Source organism: Echiichthys vipera, assembly GCF_963691815.1.
Source record: "Echiichthys vipera genome assembly, chromosome: 1".
In the NCBI taxonomy this organism is placed as follows: Eukaryota; Metazoa; Chordata; class Actinopteri; order Perciformes; family Trachinidae; genus Echiichthys; species Echiichthys vipera.
In genome coordinates this window covers 3,702,662-3,718,725 of record NC_139826.1, presented here as the reverse complement: position 1 = coordinate 3,718,725, position 16,064 = coordinate 3,702,662, and the positions used below count along the sequence as shown (strand labels likewise).

General features: G+C 39.6%; 2 protein-coding genes across 2 annotated transcripts in view; both read left to right on the top strand.

The window, feature by feature from the left end:
* Window positions 1-4,345, top strand: part of tmc3 (transmembrane channel like 3) — a gene marked incomplete at both ends in the record, with an annotated part of 73,187 nt that extends 68,842 nt beyond the window's left edge. The window contains 3 exons of the mRNA XM_083918751.1: window positions 432-474; window positions 563-836; window positions 3,349-4,345. Of these exons, the coding sequence (XP_083774877.1) occupies window positions 432-474; window positions 563-836; window positions 3,349-4,345 (1,314 nt within the window). The remainder of the gene's footprint in view (window positions 1-431; window positions 475-562; window positions 837-3,348) is intronic.
* A 757-nt stretch (window positions 4,346-5,102) lies between these two features.
* On the top strand, window positions 5,103-15,761 carry stard5 (StAR related lipid transfer domain containing 5). Its single transcript, XM_083917142.1, has 6 exons — window positions 5,103-5,533; window positions 7,272-7,321; window positions 8,573-8,705; window positions 9,253-9,370; window positions 14,626-14,719; window positions 14,800-15,761. The coding sequence occupies exons 1-6, from the start codon at window positions 5,444-5,446 to the stop codon at window positions 14,948-14,950; spliced, it is 636 nt and encodes a 211-aa protein (XP_083773268.1). The 5' UTR covers window positions 5,103-5,443; the 3' UTR covers window positions 14,951-15,761.
* Window positions 15,762-16,064: the final 303 nt, after the last annotated feature.

Below are 16,064 nucleotides of genomic sequence, written 5' to 3'. Positions count from 1 at the left end.
GTTTATATAACAGGAAGAACACAAATTGGAGCTGTCTTTAGCCTTGAGCATGTGGAGATCATTGTGGGTACCAAACACTAGAGGCAGAATAATACTGAATTTTTAGAGCTGATACATCAATATTTTGAGACACATATATGTTTTATTAGCATAAATGAAGTATGTGATGAATGTGGTCCTTTTAAATATAATGCTCAAGAGTTGTACATTTTGCACATTTGACAGTTTAAAAATAATCCAGTGCTCTCTAGTGGACAAACTGTCTAATGGCAATGCAATTTATCTAAATAATTTGATAAGGCAATAGATAGAACATTAATGAGCAACAACTTTGTTGACCAAATAATCGTTTTAGTAGTTTTGTAAAAAAAAAAAAAAACAACAACAACGTATAAAACAGTTAAAGTGTAATTTTCCTTTAATCTCTTTAGGAGCGGACTGAGGACAAGAAGAAAGTCTTCCAGATGGCTGCAGGTATCTCTGGTGTTTTTCAGGTGTCCTGTGTGTGTTCCATTATTTCTAATGTAGTTTTTTCACACTGTAACATTTAACCCCATCTTAGCGAGACTGCAGGCTCCAGAGGCTGCGGCGGATAAAAAGCCAGATCAGCAGGAGGGCGACATCACAAGCCTGGAGGTCTCTATTCACACTCCATCTCCCCGACGGAACGGCACCGTCACAAACTTTAATTCTCCTGTCCGTCGTGGAAACAGCATCCGCACCATCGCCCAATCAGCATCTAGGGCGGACCTGAAGAGAGGAAGGGGGGCTGGATCTGTCAGGAGTCCAACAGTGACCATTCTGCCCAAACACAGGCCAGAGAACATCCCTAACAGGTCCGACACACATTGATACATGGGTTTAGCCAATCAGGTTGACTCTCATATGATTGATATATACAATTTTATTGATGCGGAATTTATTGTTGAATAGTTAAGATATAACCAATAGGGACGTATTACACTATACTGTAGTTTTAGACCCCTGAGAATGACTGAAGCTCAGAAGTTAAGTTTTAAATTCAAAGTGCACATGCATTCCGTTAAGAGCTTTCTAACGTCAGCTGACCATGGGGCTGAAGATGATCCTGAATAACGACACACACTCACGGACAAACACACACACAGACTCACAAGGTGAATACAACACCAGTGTTTCTGTTGTGGCTGGTAACTTCTCCTGCAGGTTCAAGAACTTCTTTATGCTCTTAGCCTCCTACAAGTTGGTAGCAGGCACTTATTAATCATTTCTAAGAAAGTCTTCAGTTGCCATGATTATGGGAAACACCGCTTAAGCTTAAGAACATTTGTAAGATGGATTTTATGATCATCTTATACTTGTGATACTTTTGGAAAAACAAGGCCGTGTCCAGCAGCGAACATCCACCAGCTATTGGTCGCTGAAAGTTAGCTGCTAGCTACATGTATGTAAATTATGAAACATAATGTTTTATTTACAAAAAAACACACCTCTCAGTTAGTCTTTTTGAACAGCTTAAAGGGATAGTTTGGCTATTTTGAACTGTGGTTGTATGAGGTTCTTCTCCACAGTCAGTGTGTGTCCTGACACAGAAGCTGCTGCAGACGAGGCAGCAGCTAAACGGATGTTACACACTGAAAGATAGTGCACACCTAAAAAAATCTGTGTGTAGTGTACATTATATTTAGAATGTTTTCCCAGCTTTAGCTTTCTGTCTGACAGCTTCACTCCAGTTTCCAAAAAAGTTTCTTCTCTCTCTCTTTCAGCCTTTCAGTCTCCCTCTGCAGAAGTTTTTCTTTTGTACACTCCAGCTCATAAAGGGATCCTCTTGTCTCCACAGTGAATTTCCAAGTCGCTGTGATAATCACTAATTTTTATCTTCTTGTATTTGTTTATTTCATAAACTACAAAAAGTCTGACTCAATCTCTGGGGAGTATTACAGTGTGTGGCACTTTTGTGCTTACTGTATCAAGGTAAAGCAGTGAAAATATTCTTAATGTAGTATACACTTACCTTTCTGACATTTTTACATTTTTACTTTTGTTTTGTAATCGTACTCCTAATAAGCGTATGCCACGCTAAAATGTAAAAGAAATCCACCAGGTTTTGAAACTAGTCAATATTCAATTATCCTATATTTCTGATAAAAATCTGACAATCATTTATTGTGTCCGAATAAAATTGCCTGTCATCCGTCGCAGCGTCCCTTCCAGTTGCCTACCGCTTGCGAGTTGTGCGATTCCTTCAATGAGCAGCGAGTTCCTGTTGAAAGAGCCCTCCCTACTGTGTAACTTTCCGTTTCCTGAGCTAAAGCATTCTCATCTTACTGCTTACTACTGTCTGCAACATTCTTTAATTATGTATCATTTGTATTATATTGATAATAATGTGAAAGCATGCTAAATCATTTTTATCTAAATTATATATGTGCACAGTGAGTAATAATAAAACTTTAATTATCTTGTAACAAAAATCAACACTGTATGTATAAAAATAGCACACTGACTATGGATAAGTAACTTATACAATAACACTTCAAAAGAGCCGAAATATCCCTTTGAAGACATTATTTCTATTTTCAGACTTCAAACTGTGAGTGTTTCTTAACTTTGGAAACCATGTTTGTCCAAGTGTAAAAAGGAGTTTGCCAAAAGCAAATTTAGTAGTTTGGCCCACTCTGAATTCAATTATCACATAAGTGATGGTGACAGTTGCAACTATAGCAGCCAGATTAAAACTTTCACTTTCACCGTTTCAGATTGTTAACAATATCAGTCCAAGTTAGAATTAAAATGTTGACCTCCTGCGATTGGAAAACTGCACTTTTGTTTAAAAAAACAAATCATTGTTCAGCACTATTTTGTACTTACTTTAGAATTAACCTGGGTTTTTTAAATGCCATCTCAGTTTCCTTTCCATTCTGAAGAATAATATTCTATGGGAAGCACTGCATACTTGTAAGTTTTGCTAATGTTTTTTTGGCATGTGGAAAAGGTCAAATTGAAACCCGCTGAATGTTGGCTTCAAAGGACCATACCAGTACTTTTGCATGTCCAAGACCATTTTGTACAACTAGCATATACATGACATCACTGCTGACCAATAATCTAATCATAGCAAAGTTTTTAAAAATGTGGTGTCAAGCTTCCACGCCGCTATTGATTTTCATTCATTTCAGTGCTTTAACAAAGTTTGAATCCTGTTTAGTTATCCAACACCATGTCTCCTTTATGAGGCAATGCAGTGCAAACATTTCAAATATGTCCATGCTTTTTAATAGCAGTATGCAATGATAACATACAAACAATAATATTACATCATGAAAGTCATATAAGCTCATTCCTATGTATTTTTCATTCTCATTACAGGCCACCACCCTGTCTCGGTGGCCCCAGTGGTTCCTGCAGGTCCAAGTCCTACCACCACATGGCGTACAATCCCCCAGCACACTATTCTGACAACATCCACTCCGACCCTCTGTACAGGAAGACCATACGCTCCATACATCCAGTCGAGGCTGCTGGGATAATCACTGCGCAGAGTTATGGAGGACGGCGTGGTCATACCACCCGCTATGTGATTGTCAATGAGCATGATCCCAGGAAGAAGCTGTTGCGCTCAACCACACGGATCCCACGCCATTACCTCATGGAGGAGCCTGCAGAGATCCTGGAGCTGTACCCACGTAACATCAAACGCTACACACCCCGCAGCGCTCACCACCAACCACATCCTCACCGGTCCCACCAATCACAGCAGCATCTGAGTGAAGAGGAAGAGGAAGAGGGGAAAGGCAGGAGAAGGATGTCGTTGGGGAAGGCTCATCAGCCACGTTCCCTCTCTGACCTCCACCAGCCAGCACACTTCTACATCGGTGACCGTGTAGAGAGTCACGTGTCCATGGCTAAAGGCAGCCGCGCTGCTCGAGGAAGATATGGAGCACAAGAAGAGGATGAAGAGGAGGATTGTGAGGGAGAAATGGATTGGGGAGACTTGGAGTCACGCTCCCGGTCCCAGGCCAATGTGAGAGGAGCAGATTCTCTTCTTGTGCGAACCAGGCGTCACATCCATTCCCCAGGAAGACACTGTCAGTCCCCGGCTAGGACCAGGAACATGGAGTCTTATGTGAAACCCAAGACGAGGCAAAAGCTGGACACCCCTCTGACTGAGTCAGACTCAGCTTCCCTGGCCTCAAGCAGTGACCAGCAGAACAGCAGCACTGATCAGTACATTCAGGTCATCCACAACAAGGAACACCATCTCAAGTCTGATGCCAGGCAAGGAAAGCTGGCCAAAAAGAAGTCCAAAACCAGCTTTGATCATAATGTCACTGAGTCAAATGACCTGGTTTGCTCCAATGTATGACATTCTTTCTAAAATGATGCTATTGTGTTCAAATGTTTCTCAAAATATAATGAGCTATAAGCTACAGATTGCATTAAAAGATAGCGAGTATATTGTTATCAGATTCAGAATACTTTAGAAGTCCCAAATGAGTAAGTCTATTCCATCTATGTTAATATAAATAATTATAAATGTGATTATCCTATGTGTGTGGTCTTGTATTGTTTTGTATCAGCCACGCCAGCTAATTAAATGGGTTATTGTAGCAATGTGTATAACAATCAAACCGTACTCAACAGACTATTACTGTAACACACAGTTTAAAGAAATACACATGCTTCCTATACAATCCCAATAAAATGGTTAATCATCTCATTGATTAGTCCTGTACACTCAATTAGCAGACTTTCCAATGGAAAAGGTGACAACTACAATTCCCAGCCTGCTTTGCCGCAACTACAAACGATGACCCAGGCCGCAGGTGCGTGATGCCGACCAGATTGCGAGAAAGAGTCGCGCGCTTTTGCCTTCAAAATAAGACAAATGGAACTTGACGCTTAATAAAATGTTTTACTTGTTACAAATCATAGTACAACAGTTGATTGAATCGCAGAACTACTATGAAAATATACCGAAACCTTTTGTATAGGACATGGTACATTTCCATAAACGCTGAAGTTCGTGAAGAGGCGTTTTTCTTTTGAAAGCTAAGACCGGAAGTACATTTTTTCTGGATGATTTGACGCCTATGCTAACGATTCTCCTTTCAGGGAAAATATTCATTGCAATACTTGGGATTTGAGCCTTCTGCCAGATACAGGTGCAGGCTGGTTTTACGGCGACTGGTTGAATCAGAGTTGTCACATACCTCGAGCTAACATTAGCTGCTTGTTAGTAACGATGTACGATGCGGGCATTGCATAGCTCTTTTCATTCATTGTGGCTAACGCTAGCTCTGTAGCGGCGCTTCGGCTAACGTTAACGTTTAATAAGTTGTCGCTGCTGCTGCATTTAACCCGGCTACAGCGTGACTCTGATTTTCTGTCCAGTTGAGCGATAACACATTTAGCCACTGTGACGTCAGCTAGTCTGCCATCACGTTAACTTTGACTAACTATTATGGATTATGAACATAAAGCGAAGGCAGTGGGCGACTGCTTGATGGGCTACAAGAGGGATGAGTCCGGGTGGAAAGTCTGCAAGAAGTCGGTAAATGTTTACTGATATTTTTGTCTGATATGAGATTGCACGAAAATGATCCACCTGGCCCTGGTACATGCTGTTTTCTGCCTATGTTACAGAGTTTCGTTGGTAAACGTTACTTGGTGTGGCCTTGCTCACCGATATAGGTCACGTCAGCTTACCTGACAGGACAGGGTTAAACACTTCAAGCTCAACTATTCCTTTTACGCTCCAACATACACCAAGATGTGTGAAAAAGCACAAGCTTTACTCTTCGTTTGTTGCTGGTTTCACTGACTGACATTTACCGTTGTAGTTCAGTCACATACTGTATGCAGGTTATTAGACATACTACTAGAGGAATGAAATGTTCTCTGAAACGAAAGCAGAACACCACAAACACGCATTGAATACATAATTCCTCAGGTCCATTAGTGTTGGCTTTTCTCACTGTCGGTTTTACCTCAGTCTTTACATTTATTTATTTTACAGTTATTATTATTGTAAATGCCACTTTTGTCTTCAAGGAGTGCTTGTGACAGAATCTTCCTCTTTTCAAAGTGTTTTATAATTTGACATTGGTGAGCTCATCTGATATAATCTGACAATATTTGCTGTATATGATGGCAGGTATTTTCAGATTACAGAACATGCATGATTAATAGGCTGCTGTCAGGCCTATTTAACCCTTGTTAAAGATGAACATCGTGGCTGTAGCTATTTAAAGTGTCATTTGAATGCACTGCAGACTGTTCTCATCTTTGATCATAAAGTGTAGCCTATTATTCAGAATATTCATACGTTAGTTGTCATTGTCTGGACTCTTCCAGCCTTATCAACATTTAGTTAATATGCATATTTGATACATTTAGACAATTAGACAACAGACAATGGACAAGCCACTGGTGCTCAATGATGGCAGACAATTTATTGTCTTTCAATTGAATCGTATTGTGATTAAATTAAAAAAAGAGATATTCCGATATTCCCTGTTTCTCAGATAATCTGATTATATATTGGAATATCGTTCGAAGAATATGGTTTAATTTTTAAATCACACTGTGTGTGCATTCTTGGAAACAGTCAATGCTGGAATGTTTTCTATTCTATAATTCACTTAAACTTGCGTTCAAAAAATTGCTGTATCAAAACAACACGCTATATTGTTTTTAAGAACTTAAATTTCCTTTATTGCGATTTTGGCCATATCACCAAGCCTTAGCTGACTGTCAGTGTGATTTATCAGCTGGAGATGAAAGCATATGAAAATATCATATCACGATTATAGTGACTAAAAGTGTCACTGTTCAAAAACTGATACATGCCACGTTTTATATTGAAAATTCACAGCATGTTGCACTTTTTGTTTGCATTAACATTAGAATAATAACCTGCAGCAATTTTCTTTTTGCATGTTTTGCAGACAGAGCAATCAATTTTCTTTCAGCATTCTTCTAAATAATGACCACACTTCAGTCTTTGACTCTATTAGAAGGCTGAAAAATCTCCTCTCTGTTTTCATTGACATTAAACAAACCCTGTGAGCTTTTCAAAATGTGGAAATCAAACACGGTTTTAAGGATAATTACAATTTGAAACCGTATTATTCAGGAATCTACTGTTTATTCATTCAAAGACTTACTGTGTTGTTTGAACAAATGAAGTGTGTCAGAGGGAACAGCATTTACCAGGGCCCTTCATTAGACTAAAGCCCAAGGTAAGATACACTAAATGTGGCTCACTGTAAAACTGTTTTCTTTGGCAGAATGACGTGGTTGTGTCTTGGCGTCCCTCGTCTGAGTTCCCTGGGAATGTGTGAGAAAGCTCAACTTCATTTTCTTTCTCATCTCATTTGCTTTCATCAACAGTTGAACTGTAGATAGAACATTTCACTCTGCTGTTTTTTGAAGTGTAAGGGTAAACAAGGATAACAGTGAGGGATGCACCGATACTGATATTGGATATCTGGCTGATACTGACTCAAATACAGTAGTTGGATTAGGTACTGTATCAGTGAAAATGGGGTGGATCTATTTGATTAAATATTTATTATATTGATAATACATTTAGAATTCAGTATGTATTTATTTGTTATATTTAGTATGAAAGTCAAGCCGGATGTAGCCTTATACCAGAGATAAATATCCCTGTATATTCTATATACTGTATACTGTATGTTTTAATTACATTGTCCAAAACTGCACTGTCTAGTTTTTAAAGGCAGCTTCCACCCTTTGCCATCCCGGTAGAGCAGCAAAAAAAATAAATAAAAAAAAAATGTTTTTTTCAGTTAAAAATGGCAAATGGGCAACTTTAGCCCAGCCTTGTGCACATCCCTGCCATACACATAACAATGATCCTGTCACTTCTACACAGTGAGACGTACAGCTTATCCATTATACCCTGGTATCTGATCGGTACTGTTCAAAGCCCAGGTGTTGGTATCAGGATTGAAAAAGCCTGAGCTGTGCATTCCTAATTACAGCCTTTCGTAAGATGGTCACATTAACAAAAGAAAGTCTGAAGTTATTCCAGACCACAGACTAGAAATTCTCTAGTTTAGAGCGGAGTGTGAGTATGTGAATAACCTCAGGATGTGGGTTGAACACAAGTTGTGTATGAAAGTCACTTTGGTTGGTCAGGTTAGGAGTACTTTTTTAATGTTTTGAATGTTGTGCTAGTTAATTGAAAGTTGCAGTCCCATACTCTTATAATAATTGCATCTGACTAAATCATGATTTATAATGTACTGTGGTTACTTATTTTGTTGTTGTAAATTTCCAATGCCCTGCACAATCCTTCACATACCTATTGCATGGTTTTAAGTACAACTATGCACATTTGTAACAGGACAGATAAGCAACATATAAAACCTTCAGTGCAGTGCAGTAGAACATTTTTTCTGAAAAAACAAAATGCAGTTTAAAGAAGGTGTGGTCTAAAAATCGACCTTGATGTTTGACGTTTTTTCAAGGCTGTTCATCTCTGTGCAGGGGTTAAATCGCTTTCCTGTCCAATAATAATGTGCTCTCCTGACCCTGTTGTGTCCTCTGATGTCCGCTGCAGTTATAAGGGGGAGGGGATTGTCAGCGGAAGCCTGGAGAAAGTATGGGAGTGTCTGAAACCCGTACCCAATGGACTCAGAGTCAAGTGGGACAACAATGTCAAAAAGTTTGAGCTTTTGGAACAAACCACAGAGGTGTGTTACTGCTTTCTCTCTTCTGATTGGAGGGTGTCTTGTGATGATCATTCTGAAAAAGTCCATACAGTAGTCACTTTTCTTTTGATTTCCATCAAAGATTGTCTGAATTGTTTTAAAGCTGCACTAGGCGTCTTAACACACTGGTGGCTTCAAATGACAGAAAAACTATTTGGAAACTGTAACTTTGAAGTGCATTTCCCAGAAATCATGTCAATCCACTAAAAATATGCCTCATGGTTTATTAACTCAACTGGTCATTGAGGCTTTATACCAAAGAACACTAAAGGAAGACACACGGCAAAACATTTGTACAGGATATAGTTCATATTTTGATCTAACTGCCAGTTAACATTCTCAGTCTACTGAATGTGATCAGTTAGCACAAAAACACATTATCTATAAAGTCTATATCTAAAATCTATTAAAAAATCTTTCCCAGTGCAGCTTTAAATACATACATGTGAAACAAATGGTGATATTCATTTTTGCTTTGTTGGAAGTTCGAGTCGTTGAGTACGTTCCCTTGTCTCCCACCCCTGCACAGGACATCTCTATCTGCCGAACCGTCACGCCCTCAGCAGCTATGGGTATCATAGCTCCACGAGACTTTGTAGATGTTATTTTAATTAAGCAATACGAAGATGGCACCATTTCATCAAATGGTGCGTAAAGATTCCTTCTTGTCCCCTCTACTTCCTGTGCTTGTTTTTTTATGTTCTTTCAAGGATACATTGGGCCATGAAGCAGGCTCCTGAACTGTTTTTACTTGTGCTAGTAATTTGCCTACAAGGCTGTCTGAGATTTAACTGTGCTGCGGATACACTACAGGTCTGAACGGACTAACTGTTTTAACCGTTTATCTAGTACTTTTAGCTAACTGTTTTAACCGTATATCTAGTACTTTTAGCTAACTATTTAAACCGTTTATACATTACTTTTAGCTAACTATTTTAATCATTTTAAACAATAATGTTATTCTAACTATTTCAAGCATTTCATAATTATTTAAAGCAGGGATTAAAGTTCTCAGAGTTCCATCTATTGGACTCAGTACTTAAAGTTTCCTGTGGGCTGTTATTATATTTGAAATACGTATATTTCTATGAGAAATATACTTGTGATTTTTGCCTGACGCCTAGCAAGAATAACACTGTATGTATAACATACCACCATGATGAACGCTACTTTGTGTATTAATCAATCAGACCAACTTTACACTGCGGCTAACACGGCGGCTCTGGCTCATGGCTATATAATGACGATATTAGATTGTGAAGGATCAGAAGGTGTTGACGATCTGCCGAAGCAGAGATCGTAGTATCGTTTATAGGGCACATTCTATCCACTGCTGTTCTATGCTCTGCACAGACAGATCAGGGTTTTTTTTCCTCAGCCAAATCCCACTATTGTCCCATGCCCACCCTAAAGGCTAACTGATCAACTAATCATAGCAAACTACAGGCAGTGACAAAGATTTCCCCTATCCTGTTTGATTCAGAGAGTAGCGGGAAGTCCTGGCTGAAAATGAAAACGCAACACCATGTCCTAACAGCAAGCGAGCGACAGACTATTGCATCGCATAGACGCTGTCCGTCCACACTTATTCAAGCTATAAAATATGCTCCTGAAAAACTTAAATGTCCCGCTCACCAGTAGACTACTTATGTGTTTAACAAGGAGGCAGCACCAGCACTTCACAGAGGCCGCCGTCGGCCTAGAGCTACCCCACAGTCACTCACACTGCAGTGAGAGTCACAAGCTTCTTCTGAATCTACCTTATCTGGCCTGTTTAACTACAACAACACATGTATTCAGGTTTCGTACTGAATGAGGAGGTCTTGTTTAGATAATTCATGATTTTAACTCAGCTGTTCTTTGTCCATTGCAGCACTTTCAATGCATGTGACAGGAATAAAATAGAAACTGGGTAGTATGCTGAGAGTGAAATGGTGAGGAGACCAGCCACAACACAGCCAGCAGAGGCAACAAGTAGCTTTGGACAGCTTCTTTGTTAAATGTCACACAAGTTGGCAAAATTGCACAAACTGATGAAAATCTGTATGTGGGTTTTGTTTTTACATAGGGGAATACTTTGGTTGCACTGTTCAGTAACTTGCAAAATGATTAAAAATCAATAAAAAAAAACAACTTTAGAATATTGTGATTGCGATTTTACTCTAAAACATCTTTATATAATATTTTTTCCATATCTCCCACCCCTAATTCTGACATGGAACTCTGGCAGTAATCCAGGATTCATAGTTTAATTTGTAACTTCAGTTCTATTTCATCCTTACTGACTGCCAGAGGCAGTGCTCAACACCGGATGACTCGTACAACAGAGTCACAAGGAATCCCCAGGCCTACCTCATAAAGATGAGGCAGAGGAACCCAGTAAAAAAACTCATACCAAATGGATGGGGAGAGGCAACATTCATTCTGTAGTCTCTGGAGAATGTGATTGGCACATTTGTATTCTAAGGGCTCTCTTTCTGTTCCGAAAGTGCACAGCCCTTCCAAGGATCAATGTAATAGACAGTTGTTCTAACCGCTGCATGCTAGTCCCTGCTGACCATATATAACCCTGCACGAGCTAGAGCGTCCTTATCCATAGCGACTTTCTCCATTAAGGAGAACTAAATGGAGCAGTGGGAAATTCCTAGACAGAGATTCTCTGCTTTGCCGAAAATATCCTAGATGCTGTACCCCACCTCCAGATAAAGACGCCACTGTCCTGGCAGAAGGCTCATAACGGTCTGTAACCTGATTCCATTTCCCTGGTGGTCAGGCAGGATGTTACCCAAATCAGGATGATCTATGGAAGATGGTCAAGGGGATGTCTGACTGGTCAAGCACATGTCTGCCTTTAAGGTATGACAGGAATACTTGAGCACTAGGAGCAAAGCCTGTAGGTCTAGCACATTGCTTTGTGCAGTCCTGAGTTGACCTCTACACAGGAGCTGTCCCTGTGAAATGGAAGGTAGTCCATGGCACACCCTGTGACCAATGCAAACTCTCTCTCCCTAGGAGTAGCACTGCTGTGACTCCCCAAGCTTCCTGTGTCAGTGCAACTTGGCATCCAAGTGAAAGCTATTCAGCCATCTCTGCAGGGGGTGCAGTGACAGCAAGCCCAAGGGAACGACAGCTGTCAGTTTGGCCGAGAGGTGAAGAGACCGACCATAGTGCAACAACCTGTTCTCTTGGTAAAGGGGACAAAGATGTAGAACATTGTCCATGCACTCATACCATGTTTTTACACTGGACAGGAAGCCTGCAATTTGGCTGTCTTTTTGACGGCCTGGTCCACATATTTAGATAGATTGCGGTAAATTGCTGACCTGATTTAGGCCCCCAAATTGTTGGCTCGGGCCCTACACTTTTTGGCGGTTTAATTTCCATGTAAATATAGTTTTGCGGCTTGCCTGCATATTGGGCAGAGGTGTCGATGACGTGAACTGTTGCGCGACCCACAGCCAGGATTTTTAAAAGCAGGAAACGGCTGATCACAGAAACAAGAGACAGCAAGTCATCACTCTGACGTGAAGGTAAACTCTTAACTGTCATTCTGTCTCACTCTGCAGTATAAAACTCTGACATGAAGGTAAACACTTTACTGTCATTCTGTCTCACTCTGCAGTATAAAACTCTGACATGAAGGTAAACACTTTACTGTCATTCTGTCTCACTCTGCAGTATAAAACTCTGACATGAAGGTAAACACTTTACTGTCATTCTGTCTCACTCTGCAGTATAAAACTCTGACATGAAGGTAAACACTTTATTGTCATTCTGTCTCACTCTGCAGTATAAAACTCTGACATGAAGGTAAACACTTAACTGTCATTCTGTCTCACTCTGCAGTATAAAACTCTGACATGAAGGTAAACACTTAACTGTCATTCTGTCTCACTCTGCAGTATAAAACTCTGACATGAAGGTAAACACTTTGTCATTCTGTCTCACTCTGCAGTATAAAACTCTGACATGAAGGTAAACACTTTACTGTCATTCTGTCTCACTCTGCAGTATAAAACTCTGACATGAAGGTAAACACTTTACTGTCATTCAGTCTCACTCTGCAGTATAAAACTCTGACATGAAGGTAAACACTTTACTGTCATTCTGTCTCACTCTGCAGTATAAAACTCTGACATGAAGGTAAACACTTTGTCATTCTGTCTCACTCTGCAGTATAAAACTCTGACATGAAGGTAAACACTTAACTGTCATTCTGTCTCACTCTGCAGTATAAAACTCTGACATGAAGGTAAACACTTAACTGTCATTCTGTCTCACTCTGCAGTATAAAACTCTGACATGAAGGTAAACACTTTACTGTCATTCTGTCTCACTCTGCAGTATAAAACTCTGACATGAAGGTAAACACTTTACTGTCATTCAGTCTCACTCTGCAGTATAAAACTCTGACATGAAGGTAAACACTTAACTGTCATTCTGTCTCACTCTGCAGTATAAAACTCTGACATGAAGGTAAACACTTTGTCATTCTGTCTCACTCTGCAGTATAAAACTCTGACATGAAGGTAAACACTTAACTGTCATTCTGTCTCACTCTGCAGTATAAAACTCTGACATGAAGGTAAACACTTAACTGTCATTCTGTCTCACTCTGCAGTATAAAACTCTGACATGAAGGTAAACACTTTGTCATTCTGTCTCACTTTGCAGTATAAAACTCTGACATGAAGGTAAACACTTAACTGTCATTCTGTCTCACTCTGCAGTATAAAACTCTGACATGAAGGTAAACACTTTGTCATTCTGTCTCACTCTGCAGTATAAAACTCTGACATGAAGGTAAACACTTTACTGTCATACTGTCTCACTCTGCAGTATAAAACTCTTACCTGAAGAGAGGAGATGAAGCATTAACTTTACACAAGCACACCATGTGAAATACAAGTCTTAAAATTGCGTCGATAGTATTTTTATTGTTTTGTTTTCAGTTTTCGGAATAAAGTGTTACACAATCATGCCCAAATACCAAATAAATATGTAGATAAGGTTAATCACATAATATTCACAGAACTTTTCACTGGAATTTCAGGATAAATGTCTTTCAAAATATACTGTACACTAAAATATTGTATAAAAAACTACAAAAATACCAGTATTTTATTGTTATACATAATAAACGATTGGGGAAGTTAGGCATGAATAAATACAATTTTTTCATAGATTTGCCTTTGTGTGTTTACATTATTGCAATCTGGAGTAAATCCTGAAGCATGTACGTATTCAAAAAACGATTTTGAAACCATAAGACACCCAAACATTCCCACCCCTAATGTTTATATTGAGGGGAGATTGAGGACACTCTCTTCAGCACAGTAGCTGTCAATATTAGCACTGTATACATACTCTTGCTTACTTCCCACCTAGTTAGTCTGAGCGAAAGCAATCTGCTAACAGTGAGAACTGGGGGCTGTTGCATGAAGGCAGAATTAAGAAATTTGGCATAAATGGAAAAAGCCAGCCTTGATCTAGTCTGGTCTTATCATCCTGGCTTCATTAGTTGCACGTACGCCAAACCAGGATGAGAAGCAGCGGCTATGTCAAGCCAGGTGTAAGTTATTCTGTTGAGTGCACGTTCACAGATTTCAAAGTTAGACCGCAAGGTCGAGCCCAGATTCACTGATGCAGACATGGGAAAGACGCATGCAGCGTCCTTCTCTTGAATCGAGAAGCTACATACCATTCACGTGAAAGAAATATCGATCTTCTGTGATTCTCAGCAGCAAAGCAAACAAGTTATTATTTTAATGAAAACCTGCAGGCTCTCTGTTTGGTTTCTGTGCTCACATGATTGACAGCCACAGTTCTACACAGAAATACACGCCCTCACAAGATCAATATCATTTAGATGAACGTGCATGTGTTTTTTTGTGTCATACAGCCACCAATGTGACTCACCCAGGCTGTCATCCCCAGTCTGGCTATGTGAGAGGATTCAACCATCCATGTGGTTGCATCTGTGTTCCCATCTTAGGGTGAGTGTACTAACACACAAACTAAATAATTAGTGTGTGTTTGTTGAGGAGTTGAGTTTCTCTTGTGCATTTTTTTCCAGAGAGCCCAACAAAACCCAGGTGTTCAGCTTCTTCCAGACAGACCTAGGTGGCTTCCTCCCTCGCTCCGTGGTCGACTCGTTCTTCCCCTCCAGCATGGCTGAATTCTACAGCAACCTGGCCAAGGCTGTCAAATCCCTCAAGGACCTTTGACACCAAGAGTTAAGGAATCTACCTTCAAACCTGACTGGTCAGGCTTATTATTAATTTCATTTTAAACAGTCCAAACTTGACAGCAATCAGCACACACATAAGTCACTTAGTTAAAATAGATTCAATCCCCCGTTAATGTTTAATGTACATTCCTATATTCCCGTTACTGCAGGACGAGTCCGGTCATTCTCATTGTGTAAGTATTTTACGCATTGAAAATTTCTGAAACAAGAATGAGGGCTTGCATTTAACACAACCTGCATCTCAAACTCCAATCTCTGTACATCCCCATCTGTGGGATGCATTTATTTCCTCCAATTTAAAGAATGCAATAGATGTAAAAAAAATCTATATTTGTATGTGTGCTTAAAGTACAAAACGTCTTCACTTTTTACTACTATGATGAGACACTAGACATTTCCTCTTGTTATAATTGCATACTTCAGTGTGTACTGTAAACATGCATGTTGCATGGACGTTATTTACCCTATGCTGGTATCAGGTTGTTTGTTTGGAGTACTGACTCATACCTCATATTTAGTTGTGTTGTACTTGAACTGCCATTTGCTCATCTCCAACTGGCCTGTAAACCATGAATATCTGCCTCTTTAATCAGCTACATGTGGGATGGGATAGGTGGCCTTTTTAAAGAAAGGCAGTTTTCTTTTTCTTTCTGAAATGCCTTTATAAAGGACATACGTGTATTTTTTGCTGCTCTATTGAGCAAAAAGCATCATCCCCTTTTTTATGGCTTTGGTCTCTGAAGTACATTTCCCTTTCTTTTTCTTCATATACAGTCCCTGAACTCCTCATGCAGTTTTAAGATTAGAACCAAACCAGCTGCCTACAGTTTGTAAGCTAAATTCTCAAAACCTAACAATGGCTTTCCTGATTAACTGGGCTCACGTAGGTGATCGAAATTTGGGTAAAAAAAAAAAAATCCCATTTAACATGAACTAATGCACATATACAGTATATGTAATCTGTATATAATAACATTTAGCTAAAATTGTTGAAATCAAGTCACTGAATCTGTAAAATAGCATGACAGGAATTAAAATAATATAACCGCACTATGGGCTGATATTTCAAGATATCAATGGGCACAAGTGAG

What these genes read in the sequence shown, in the direction of transcription:
- stard5 (XM_083917142.1), top strand. Translation starts at nt 5,444, where the DNA reads ATGGATTATGAACATAAAGCGAAGGCAGTGGGCGACTGCTTGATGGGC. An exon ending in GGAAAGTCTGCAAGAAGTCG is followed by an intron (nt 5,534 to 7,271) that starts GTAAATGTTTAC and finishes TTTCTTTGGCAG; the next exon opens with AATGACGTGGTTGTGTCTTG. An exon ending in ATCTGTGTTCCCATCTTAGG is followed by an intron (nt 14,720 to 14,799) that starts GTGAGTGTACTA and finishes ATTTTTTTCCAG; the next exon opens with AGAGCCCAACAAAACCCAGG.